Source organism: Falco naumanni, chromosome 9 (genome assembly GCF_017639655.2).
Source record: "Falco naumanni isolate bFalNau1 chromosome 9, bFalNau1.pat, whole genome shotgun sequence".
Classification (NCBI taxonomy): domain Eukaryota; kingdom Metazoa; phylum Chordata; class Aves; order Falconiformes; family Falconidae; genus Falco; species Falco naumanni.
In genome coordinates, this window is record NC_054062.1 from 1677329 (window position 1) to 1690645 (window position 13317).

General features: G+C 37.6%; 1 protein-coding gene across 3 annotated transcripts in view; it reads left to right on the forward strand.

Moving 5' to 3' along the window:
• CDK5RAP2 (CDK5 regulatory subunit associated protein 2) overlaps positions 1–13317 on the forward strand; it is an 83207-nt gene that overhangs the window by 23684 nt on the left and 46206 nt on the right. For all 3 annotated transcript variants that reach the window (XM_040607749.1, XM_040607751.1, XM_040607752.1), the window contains 4 exons: positions 1312–1482; positions 2240–2413; positions 8826–8923; positions 11942–12072. In XM_040607749.1, coding sequence (XP_040463683.1) covers positions 1312–1482; positions 2240–2413; positions 8826–8923; positions 11942–12072 — 574 coding nt within the window. The remainder of the gene's footprint in view (positions 1–1311; positions 1483–2239; positions 2414–8825; positions 8924–11941; positions 12073–13317) is intronic.

The window sequence follows — 13317 nt, forward strand, 5'->3', positions numbered from 1 at the left end:
ACACTTTTTTACTTCTCTTTTTCCACACAATCCATGCAGTAAATGCTCTGGATCTTCTTGCAGAGTAAAAGCTTGTAAAATGAGGCTAGTGTATATGCAGACTATGCCTCCTTCGGTTGGTGGTATTGAAACTTCTGACAAATCAGCAGAAAGGTTTGAAGTGACACAAAAAGTGGTGGTGGGAAAGAAGGTGGAAGGACAGAGAAGCCACGTCATGGATTTTTCTACTGCCCTGTGTTCTTGCTTTTTTTCCAGTCTGTAACTGGGAACTGACTATTAATTACATGTTAATAATTTCATACCTATTTCCATCAATTTAGTGATGGTCCCAGTTCATAGCAAGATGTAAGGAACAGGAATAGTTTGATGCTATTGCTGGGAACCCAAGGCTGTATCAGGTGGTCAGACTTTGAAACCCCATAGATAGCTACATTTTCCAATGGTGGATTTAATGAAGTGGAACAAGATCTGTAGGAATGCAGAGGAAAAATCTGTAATTGTTGTGTGCATCAGGTGTGTGACCTGCAGACTAGGAGATACTGGTTTACGTTGCAGTAGTCCATGTTGGTCCTAAGAAATCTTGGAGTCCTTGGACTTGCTACTGCATGAGGCTATTGAAAGAGATTGTTCCTGTGTTTTAGAAGCAAAATGGACAAGAAGTATATGTTTCTCTGATGGAGAACTAAGATGTGGAGGTGATGCAACTAATGTTAGAGCTGTAGGAAGTAACGAACAGAGCCAGAATCAAGATCGAGTTCTGTTCATGACTTCTAATCATGAGACTGACCTGATTGGCCATTTGAAGTTTGTGCTTTTGTCAAAAGAAAATGTTTTAACATTTCTGACCTTTTGTTTGATGCAAAAGTAACTAATAAGACAACGTTAGTGCAAGAATTTTCATGGTGTGATGAGAAAAAGAGCAAATAACAAACTGAATCACCCGTAACCAATTTTCTCCTATTTCTAGCAAGGGAGTAAATTGACTCAGAAGTGAGTGCTCATTCTGACAGCGACAGCATCTACATGCATGATATTCCAACTGTCTTGGAGTCCAGTGGTTCTCTATGAAAAGCATTTAAACAGTAACAACCTAGATTTTTAGAAGACAATGCTGACACCTCATCTAAAAGTTTTCTTTCTTTGTGTTCATTGATTCCAAGAGAAAGATACTGGCTTAAATACATTCTCCAGACTATTCAGTGATACGAGTAATTTAAAGCGAGGGAGAGTTAAGCTAATAATGTGGGTTGTTAGTCTGAAAGTTTTATTAAAGTTGACTTGCTAAATATTCAGTTTTGGTCTTTTTTCCAGGACCTTAGAAATCAACTAGAGAAATTACATGGTGAAATGACCGAGAAAGAAAAAGCAGTTGAACATCATTACAATATTCTTTTGAGTGAAAGCAATCAGAAGTTTCAGAGCCAAGAACTAGTTATCAAACGACTAACAGACAATGTCAATCAAAAGGATCTGCAGGTTCAGGTGGGTAGACTTCAGGTGAAGTGAAAAATGGAAAGTTATAATTTGATTTTGTACGGGGTATTATTACAAAATCTCATTTGTGTTTAGAACTACTGTTGATTTTGATGATAATCCTTCACTTTTTATAATACTGTGTTTGCAGAACAGACATATAATTATAGTGTGTGAGACATTCAAGATTTCTTGTTAGGGTTTTATGAAGTGTGTGGACAGAGGAAGACGACAGGTTTACTAATACTTTTGTAGAATTTTCACTGTTGTGGTAAGATACTTTAAAAGCTCTGAAGTGCTTATGATTTTCAGTTTATTGTACAGAAACCAGAAGCTGAGGAATAGGTATAGGTACTGAAATATTTTATCTTCTTTTTTTGGACCCCATTCAAAATGACTTACACGAGAAGGGAGCTGCCTGAATGTTAACAGACCCCTGCTCAGTTTTTTTACACCTGGAGGTATAACCCTGAAAAGTACTGATGGTATTCAACCAAAGGCTGTTAGGTGAGGTTGCTCTATACCTGGAGACCAAGGTGCATGCCTTGGCTTATTTTTTAATAGTTAAAAGACTGGATAGCTGGGAAAGCTTCTGTTCCATCTTTTTTTTGCTTCTATTATGTTAAAGTGAGCTCTTCTTTAGTGAGGTATGTAAAGAACATGTGCCGGATCATCCTTGGATATTCTCCTGCATTTTATTTGTCTGTTTTGCAATATAAAACCAGAGTAATTTTTTAAAAACTGTTTCCTTATTTTCTTTTGTTAGAAACTTGATGGAACAGTTAAAGAAAAGGATGCAGAATTGCAGGAGCTCCTGAATAAGTACAAGAACCTTCTAAGAGCCAATGAAGAACTTGAACTGAAAAATGAGGGCTTAGTAAAGGAAAAATGTGCTGCACAGTCTCAACAGTCAATCATCAAGATAGTCAGGGAGTTAGAGGTGAGTTTTTCATAACTCTGATCATTTGCAGATAAATACCTCCACTTCAGAGTGAAGAGAATTTTGACTTTGCCTCAAAGTGTGTGGACTCATACATGTCATAATTCACCCACATAGCAAGGGCTTGTTTTTCCTTCATAATAGTACCATGTCAAAATGTTCTGTATCATTAAAAGATAACAGTCTATTTATTAATAATACTGTCCTATGATTTGTATGATTGCAGTGGTATTGATCTGGCATTGTAAGAGTTTATAGTATTGTGCTCTGATGCTTTTGTATGGTGTCGCTAAACTCTTTACTCTCAGAAAGTGTGTAAAATGTTTTGCCTGCCATAAAGAGGTAGAGTTCTGTGGTAATTAGGGCAGATGCGTTTCCCTGAGTGGAGGGTATCTGTGCTTCTGAAGAGAGGTGCAGAGGAGGGTTTGTGTGCTTCTGATAGGTAAGGGGAAAGATCGCATAGATCTAGTGACCACAGGAGATAACTAGAGTGTGAGGATAAAAAATATAGGTAGGAGTGAAGATATGTCTAGGGCAAGAGGAAAACTACTTTAAAGCAAGGAAGAAAGGAAGTGGTACTGTATGTGCGTGTGTATGTACATATGTATTAAAAAGGGTGGACGACACTACGTGCGCATTATCTTACCTGATGCTACAAATTGAAAAGACTTGTTAGTACCTGCAATCAGAAGTCAAAATTCAAAGTCTTAAGATAAGTCTTAGTTCCTTCCCCCTTCACCACCCACTTCCGTTCTAGCAAAAAAAGTCAGGTATTGTTAAGAAATTTTTGCATCACTTGCTGACTATCAGTGCATTTTTTATTATTGTGTACAGATTATTGAACAAGTAAGCTGCTTTTGAAGATATATTTCTTGTCCTTTTTTGCGCTGTTTTCAGTCTGTTAAGGTTTGCAAAAGCATCAGGCAAAGTAAAAAGGGTTAGATTAGTACATACTAGTGATGGAGAAAGCTATTTCGTTTCTTTAATAATATATCAGTCATTAGTGAGGTTTTCTCAAGGAAATTTAAAGTAAAGTGAGCCAACGGCAAAGGAAAAATAAGTGCTGTGTCTTGCGTCACATTCTGAAAACACTGGCGAGGACATGCTTAATATGTTATGGGCACTATTATTAAACAAGGTCGATGCAAGGATGCGTTGAGTCATAGGTTATATGACAAGCTCAAAGTAAAGGAGCTGCATCACTGCCCAGGGTACCAGTGCCGAGTATGTCAAAGTACATATGAATATACATGCAGAGAAAATAAAGTCTGTGAAAGATTGAGTAGAAATTCTACCTCTGTAAAACAAACTGCAGCACACACATGTAACTTCTGTCACAAAGGGACCCAAGAGTGATGGAAAATGATACAGAACTAATGAAAATCAAACACTAACTCGTCGCTGTACGCCCCGCTTCTGATGCCGGTGTATAACCAGGAGAGAGGACAGTGACAGGCGAAGCCGTGCATGGTAATGACCCAGCACCCACCTTCTAATCACAGTCTATTCTCTAGTGCTGGTTCACTTAGTGATTGTGAACAATACCTAATCACAACCCATTGTCCTCTCAGCTCAACCTCTGAGTAAGATAGCTCCTGAAAGAACCTAGTTCGGCATATTAATCGTAAGTTTTTGAACACAGATTATCCAGAGCTCTGCTCTCATTGGCTGCCATGGACTCTTTGATGACTTTACAGTGCTGCACCAACTCTCAACAAACGCACAGCTGGATCCTCCCCACCAGAGAGAACAGAAACCAAACTCTTCTAGCCTCGCTGATCTTTAAAGTTGAAGAAACTGAACTGAGAGATGCAGAACTTTAGAACTTTCTCTCTTTCATCATACCTCTTTACTTTATTTTAATGTAATGATAAATTTTAAAGCAACCAACATCCAAAGCTCTGCTGGGTGCCTTGGCCAGGCCAGGGAAGATAAATGAAAGTTTCTAATTAGAATTTGGATTCTTGAGCCACTGTCATGGGCTAGAGAGAGAGAGAGAGAGGGAGGGCACTGATAATCAGGGTAGTCATGCAACTGCTTACTCTGGTATCTATGAAGTTTTAGAATGAAATACGTTTTACAGCCAAGGAATTTAGAAATGCAACAGAGTCAATGTAATTTTTTGGAAACTTTAGTTGGTTTTGTGCTTACTGCGCATACTCCTGTACTGACAAAGCTTTTTTTGTGGGAGCATTTGTTAGGTAAGTATATTTCTAACACAGATTTTTAGACCTTTGTGATTCGTTTTATTACTGAGAAAAGCAGCAAAATTGAGAAAAGTGGCTATTGCTTAGTCCTTGAGCTGTGCTTCTGGGTTCTGTTGTGTTGGATGTGTAATCTTGCACACAGTGTCTCCTGCACTGAGGGGACACAGTGACAGGAGTTTTAATTCTGAAGTAATTTCTCTCAATGTAAAAAAAAATTCTTTGGTTTGCTGTTATGTAGCCTCTCTGTGATGTCAGGTTTTGCGTGGGGGAGGTTATATACCACTTGAGGTGAAGTAGGAAATGGTTAGCTGATACACTGCAAGGAGATCTGGTGTTTCTGCAGACACAAGTCACTTCCTAATTCCTGTATGATCCATACATTATTTGACTCTGGTTATAATTAGTCCTGTATTTAGGGAGTTAATACTATGCAATCAGGGAACTGAACAATACTGTGTGCATACAGTTGTGATGTAATTTGCTGCAGCTGAGAAATTATAGTCGATGCATGGAAGTTCCTGTAGGCAGAGCACTGCAGTTGGTGGGTGTTGTGAGAATGGGAATTAGAGTAATTGTTGCAGTGCTGCAGATATGTCTTAGCTGCTGAAATGGATGCAGTGTGCACATTGTTGCTGACTTGTCAGGATGTAGTTGACTTTTTTTTTTTAATACAAATGTCCTGTCTATTAAATAGTGATCAGTGCATTGTAGTTGTTGCTTTCAGTCTCTTGAAGTTGATGTTGTGGACACATAAACAGGGTGATAGTTCAGTTTCTGATTTGATGAGATTAGCTTATAGCTGAAAACAACAATCTTTTTGGCAATATCTATGTCTTCACACACTTTAAACACGATGCTTTACCTGTGACACTGAGCATGGCCTAGCGATGGGAATGGATGTGGCTGGTGTGTCTCACCATTTCTATATTAGCAGAAATTTCATCTTAAAGGAGTCAACCTGATGGAGTGATATTTGGCGATCTGTGTATAGTCCACTAGTCTTGCCTCACATATTGCCAAGGGAGGCCATAAGTTCCTTGGAGCCAACAGCTTCGTGACATTTTCTGCGGTAGAGATGACATCTTTTAAAAGTCACCAACAAAGTCTTTTCCTGTAGTAATTTTTGTCTTTAGATACATGACTCAATGGCCTGTAACAATTTTAATCTTATTAGTGATTGTTTCATTTACAGTAGGCCATACATAAAGTTTACTGCGGTCTTAGAAGAAATTACCTAATTCTGGAACTGGTGGATGGATGGATGAACCAGTGATGAAGTGCAGGTTATGGCCTTCTCTCAGTGATTCATCCTCCAACCTTCAGAGATTTTGAAATGATCCTGATGGTTGTAAGCAAGAGAGTATTCAGTGAGGCAACTGGATATTCTTGTGATGTTGCCAATAAGTTATTTATTGTGGAGGTATAAACCTTTTACTTTCATGGCTTACAATCTGAGAAACCTTTAATGAAAATAAGTTATGTTTTCCACCACTGCTGCTTAGCAATAGTATTTCAGACTTAAATATAGACTTTAATGTATTAGATTGCCTCCTTTCATGGGAATATAAATCTTTCACTGCAATATGGTCCTGGATGTCTTGCAGCTATCTCCTCTAACACATTTTCCCTCACACCATGTGTCAAGAGGTTTAATGTTTCATTAACTCCCACAGCATTACGGTCTATTTAAGTTACAGAGCTGCCTTATGTTTTGTGTACCGTTGGGGAGTTGATTGGAATAATTCACTCCTACGCTTTATTTAGAAATGACAGTAATATTGAAAAAAAAAAAAAGTTCATGCTGTATCTTCTTACCCTTATTATTCATGGAAGATTGTGAAAAATCAAGAACACTCCTCCATGATTTTGCTAACCTCTACCCAGCTAGCTGAATTTGTAATTTAATAATTTGTGTATAGTCTGTGACATTTGGAATTAAGAAACAGCTCATGTCTCCTGTTATGCTGGAAAAAAAGAGAGCTGGGAGGATTTCATGAGCTTACTGAGATTTTCATGCAAATGTAGAACTAAATTAACATGTGAATTCTAAAAGAAGCATAGGAAACCAGAGCATGGTTCTGTGTATAATATTGCTTTGTTAATACAGCAGTCATAGACCTTGAACAATTGTTGACAACTGTTATCTAATTTGTGTACTGTAAACTCTTCAGAGTGACGTTACTTTGCCAGTGCTTCAAAAAGAGCTTTTAATTAGGGTATAGTTTTGTAGTGTCTTCAGTAATAATTGCAAGGCTTTATCAGACATATGGAAGAGTTCACTAGAACTTTTAACAGACTGTTAACCAACTAAATAAAGTCAAAAGATTTATTTCTTCCTGTTGCTTTCTACGTCATTGATCAGTGTCATTGTGATCAAACTTTTTCCGAGTTAAATTGCAATCTGTGTATTTTATGTTTAGTGACTCTTCTTGAAAGGCTGAGATGCCAACACATTGATAAGACTCCTTAATTCAGGCTGTAAGATGGACTTTCTTACATGGGGCTTTTTTGTGAGATTTTTTTATTAATGGACTCTGTTGCCTTTGTGTTTCTCAATACTCGGTCAGCAGAAGCCACTGCTGTGTGTTTCTCCTCTGCTAATCTAGATAATAAACTTAATAAGCAGCCCAGTATTTTGCGTTTCACATACAGAGTAGTATTTAATGTATAAATTGCACTAGAACCTGGAAACGTTTGTTGGAATACAGGTGCCTTTAGGAATGATGGTAGCTCAACATGATGCACGTGTACAAAGGCAAGGTCACTGCTTCAAAGAATCTGTGCGATAGGTGGTAGAAGCTACTCTGTCTGCAGTAGGATCTATCATGCAGATTACCTTAACGGGAGTAATTTCATCAAAACTTGATTACACTTGCAAAATATTATTTAACATATTTGCTAGCATACTGTGAAGTATGAATGTAAATAATTAAAAGTAAACAACACTTGTCCTTGCTTTTGTACTGTTTACTTTGCAGAATACTGAATTTTTCAAATTAACAGAGTCTTTGTATCATTAGTGGGAATTAACGAGATTCTACTGTAGCTGAATTTTTGTTACAATCCCTTCCTTAGGAATTGCAATTGGAGTAATAACAGCTGCTTAAAACTCCTGGGTGTACATTTCTTCCTTGTTAATGATCTGTTCACTAATGATTTAGTATCTCATGAGAGTTCCCTTAGCTGAGATTCCCCCTTAGCTGTGGCATTTTTGTTCTTCCTTTCAGTTTTCAGTCGAAAAACAAAATCGAGAGAAGCAACAAGGCTTACTATTGTTCTCAAACAGAGGCAGAATATATGTGCCTGACATTAATACTTCTAGATTTGCTATAGATATCCCAGTTGTTTTCTCTTCTAGAGATGGCTGATATCTTAGATATTTTTATGTAATAAGGGCAAGCAAGTAGTCCTTTAAATAGCTGCATTTTTTGCCTCCTGCTGAAAAAGCGTCTGTATGGTTGTTCTGGAGTGAAAAAAGTCTTGAGAAATTAGTGGATCCTTACTGAGAATGTAGCATAAGAGCCTGGATTTATGCTGATAATAATAGTATACTCTCTGTGAGCAAGACTGCAAGCAAACGATTTTCTTTGCACGAGTACAGCAGCAGCTTGTAGTGACCCAGCTGATTGTGCAGAAAGCTGACTGGACAAGTGTGCATCTGCCATGGCCGTCCTTTATTTGTGGGCTTGATACGGTCCTTTTTGTTCAGAATGGAACAGAATTTGCAGAAACCCCTTCTCCAAAGAAAGGCAGTTTTGTCCAGAAGACAGAGAGGACTATTGGGACAATGTTCTAAACTGTGCGCTTGGAGCTTGGGTTTTGCCCACTTTCCCTTCCCTCCCTCCCTCCTCTGCCACAGCTGCCTGCCAGGTTTTTCCTGGCTTATTGAGTTGTAAACTTTGGAAGTGAGGGGTTGGGGGGAAAGCTTTTCAGACTGTGATAAAAATGATGAACCACAGGTTAGGTATGTGACTGACAGCAGGTAAACAGTGAAGCGATGTTTGCCTCCTTTAATAATAGCTGGGTCTAAGTATGGTGAATAGTTTCCCGATTCGTGTCGGGCTTTGGAGGTGGGCAGTCCCGTTCAGCAAATTTAGATTTCTGTTTCTTTCACGTCGTCTTCAGGACACAGTTATACATGTAACTGTAGACATGCAAACTTAAAAATTACATTGTAATCTTAGTATGTTCTTGTTTTAATTTAGGAAAATAAAGAAGCTGAATATGAAAAGCTGATCCTTGCTTTAAAAAAAGAACAAAGTATTTATTCAATGCTGGTGAAGACGTTCAAAGAATCAGATAGGTAAGTATTTTTTCTCTTTTGGCAGATAATCTGAACTCAAAGGGCAGGAATCAGAAGTTGTGAAAAATGGTGCGGCTTAACTTGAGTGATGATTATTTTATACCAGCCAGTTGTTCATAAGGCATGAACTGGGTGTAGTAGTCTCCTTAAAGGAGAAATATTTTTGTAAGTGAGGTTATATTATCTAAATTACTTAAATGTTTCCCAAAATATTTTTGTTTGGATTGCAATCTCAGATGAGCCAGACTTCCCTTTAGGTACCAAAGTAAGCAGCTAGATTTTCAGGAGTTAGGTGTCCTGTGCTGGAATGTAGACGAAAAATCAAACCATAGTGAACTTTTGGGCGTTGGATGATTTGCCGTGGTTTAGTCCTAAAACTACAGATAATGGCTATCTTAAAAGTGACACTGAGAATTCTGGTGATTACATAAGCCAATAAGATTTTGGGGAAGGTTAAACAAAACAGAATAATTGATGTTTGCATAGTATGTTTTCAATGTAAAGCATTCAGGAGCATGGCAGGAGCAAATGTTTTTTAACCTTTTAAAATCAAAGAACACAACAGTTTAGAAAGAAATCAGTGGCTTGCTTTGTATCTTGTTATTGCTTGGCAGTTGAGAAGGAGATGTTATGATAAACTAAAGAAAATTCTTAGCCTGTAGGTAAAATAAATTTAAATGTTTTATAAAAAAATTACTGTTATAATTACAAATGTCTTAATTAGGTATTGACAGCATTTGGGAGCTAGCTCCTGACTCTTCCTGCCTGAAGGCAATGGCTTATACTGCCAACTTCGTGGGAGTGTGTGTATTTTGCAGTTGGTTTATAGACACCGCTATAGTTTGGCAACTGTAAAGTGAATAGCACTAGGGTAGGTGAGCCCAGGTATTTGAATTAAGCACATTAGTAGTAATGCCATCTTGTGCTTGGCCACAGCTCAGGAGATGTTTAGAAATAGCGGTGGAAGTCAGATTATGGGGATTATCTCTGGGAAAAGACCAACGTCTTTTGTGACTTTGCTGTTGAACTATCACCAAATGAAGAAGCCAGGTTTTTTAAATATTTCATATGGAGGGTATGACCTGACACTGAAACGCGTTCTGTGGGTAAGGTGATTGTCAACGCTCTGCATAATAATGACTACAAAGTAACATAGCTCTGATACTGGTTTTTCTTAAAATATCTTTCAAATGAGGAAAATTGTAACTGTAGTTATAATCAGTAGGGTAATAGGAGTTTTGCAATTAATTTCTGCAGGATCAGGATGGTTAGTTCTGTTTTCTTGATAGGGAGTTACAGGATGCAGACAGCAGTGAATGTTACGCAGTGATTTGAAGAGGATGCACAGTGAATTAACAGTAGAGTTGGATGTTGGAGGCAGGTGGTCTTAGTTTCCCTCCTCATAATTTTGTGGGCTGAGATGTGCTGTAAATCTCATCAAGGAAGGTTTGAACCCACAAAGTTCTGGGAAGCAGAGAAACAAGCCCTGTGGATAAATTCAGCTTCCTCATTTGTGTAATTGCCATCAGCAGTGACATGGATTTTAGGCAAACATCTGTTTCCTTGCTGACATCTTCTTTTAGGCATTATATATTTTAAGCAACCTGGATGTTTATTTTTCAGAATAAGCTACCGGATGTCAGGACCAAGACATTTCTTGTCTCTCCAAGCAGAGAATCAATGCTTTTTCTTATAAAACCTTTAACTCATGAGAAGGAAAAAATGTGCTCACTTAGCTTCTACTAACGTGTTGGTTTGGTTTTATTCTTAATTTTTTTACTGAGCATTTAAGAGAGCTCTCTCTTCAAAGATACTCTTGAACAAGGGAGAGTTGGTTGAAGCAGTAGTTTCTTGTGCAGGAAACACTTGACAACAGTACGCTTGTCAGCTGACAGACTGGGCGTCTTTTCAGACACGCTGCCTTTTAATTAATATGTTTCTACAATATGCTGTTATTCTCATGCAAGTATAATGTACTGTATGTAGCTGTATAGTCTCCTGTAAGAGGGACTTAAATTTTTTTTAAAGATTTCTGAATTTTCTGATTTAGTGCAATGGATTTGGGAATTCTACAGCAGTGTAATTTATCTCAGAACACTGAGGTTCTGAGTGACGTGAATATGGAAATAAATAAAGCAATCAGTTCAGTAACACCCTGTTATTTGCTATTAAATCCAATTTATTTAATTTTATTACAATTTCAGTTCTTAGTGTACTTTTTACGGATTGATCAGATTGATCAGAACTGTCCTGTTGATGTTGAAGGGTGTGGGGAAGATCTAGCAAGGGACAGCTGGAGGTGCTGACACCGTGAGGCCTTGAGGGGCAGGGATTGATGCTAAAGTAAAAGCTTCAGTGCCACCTCGGAAGAAAGCTGCTTAAAGAATTAATTCACCCTGAGAAATTAAAATTTGTAAGTTTTGGCATTTACACACCCCATTGAGATAATCGAGACAATTTAGACCTTAAAAGGTCTTTTTACAGACTGTCAGATAAATGGAGAAATAAAACAGTTAATTGTGTCTGAATCATATTTTCAATGAAACACAATTTAATTTTTTTTTTTTAAGTGGAGCATTAGATTATGTAGTATAGTTCTGTAGGAAGGGAACAAAGTTTCCATGGTCACTGTACAATGGAGTACGCAGAGCCATCAGTATTATGTGATAATGATATTTTTCTGGCATACTTTTCAGAAGTTAGTAATTCTGATTTTCCTTAAAAAACATTACAGAGAAGTTGGCTGGTAGAATGTATCTGTCATGTTTAAGCTGATTTACAAGCAGCACAGCTCGAAACAGCAAGTAAAGGCCATATATGTAAATGGTTAGTCTTGTCTTTCTCTGTAGGGATTTGTTTGTGCTTATGCATCAAAATGATGTAACTGTGTGATGAAAAATGGTGATGGCTAACGTGAAATGGGCTCTTGGTGGAAGCCCGGATGTCTAAAAGATGCTGAGGTACGCAATATAATGTTTTGATTTGAATCTTGAAGGTTGTTTTTTCTTCTTTTTTTAGTATTAATAGCTTGCAAATGGAGCTAAACAACATTTTCATGTTGCGAAAACAACTAGAAGAAGGCATTTTAGGTAATCGGAATCTACAGAAGGTCTTAGAAGATCAGATTAAGGACATTAAAAAACGACAAGGTCTGTATACGTGTGTAGCCCATCCCTTTTCTTGATCTTGCACAAAAGAAAACTGGTTTTATTACAGTCAGTTTGCTGTGGTGGAGAAGAAACTTTTGAGAGTAGAAAAAGGTGTGAAAAGACTCAGCTTTCTGCACTGAAAATTATTCAGGGGATTGGTAACAGAATGTCTGTGAGCAATCAGGAGGGCATATACAGAGGGACAGCTTTTCTTTTTCCATGCAGCAAATGTTAGTAATTCAGTGGCAATTCTACTGCAGTGATCATTTCAAGCTGCCTACAATTTTGTACCCATAGAATTTACTGTTTTCTGCAGAAGTCAGAGATTCCTGGCTTTGAATAAATCTGTGGCCATGGGATCACTTTTTGACAATGGAGTGTAATTATTTCACAATACTTTGGTAAAGAGCTTGTGTCTCAGGAAATGGCTAGACTCTTCCTAACAGAAGAAATATTTGCAGGGAAAGAAAGAAATAGCCAGAGGTTTTGTTATTTTGTAATTCAGAAATAGAAGAGCTTTTAAATATAACTTATCCTCTAGCTTTTTTATTGTACTTTTTTGGAGCTGTTTCTAGTATGTACTTAGATATAGAAAAGAATAACGTAAGTGGACATTGTTAAATATAGTTTATTGCATATATACAGATCTCTCTGGTTTATTCCATAGGGGATATATAAATAATGATAAAGCCTTTTCACTTACCCCTTTCAACCTAGATTTTCAATGTTAGCACCACTCCCTTGACAGCTATGATAAGTGACAAAAGGTAAGCTTCTGCCATTTCAGAGTTTCCAACCTCAAAAGCATAGAGATGGTGAACAGCCGGGGTAGACCAATGGGTCTCGTGGATATTCCTGGGTTGTCAAGAGCAGTTGTGTTGAGGGTGAGGCTGCTAGGGATGAATGTTCTGAGAATTAGTGATTATTTGTGAAACTTTGGCTCCTTGCAGCAGCCACGAGATCAGTGTCAGAGCTGGGAGTAGGATTTGAATGTCTCTTTGTCCTACTTCAGATAGGGAGAAAGCATTTATCATGAGAAGTATTTATAGAATTAACTATCATCTATATTGTAAATGAACAGGTGTTTATTGAAACATAACAAATCATCCCTGCAGTTATAGAGGAAATGAATAAGTAGCTATCTTCAATTAATGCAATCTTTTGACCCCAAAGCAAGATAAATTCAATAACTTTGTCTAACCTGGCTTTTCGCTTTGAGATCTTGAGCTCATGTTCATAAAAATT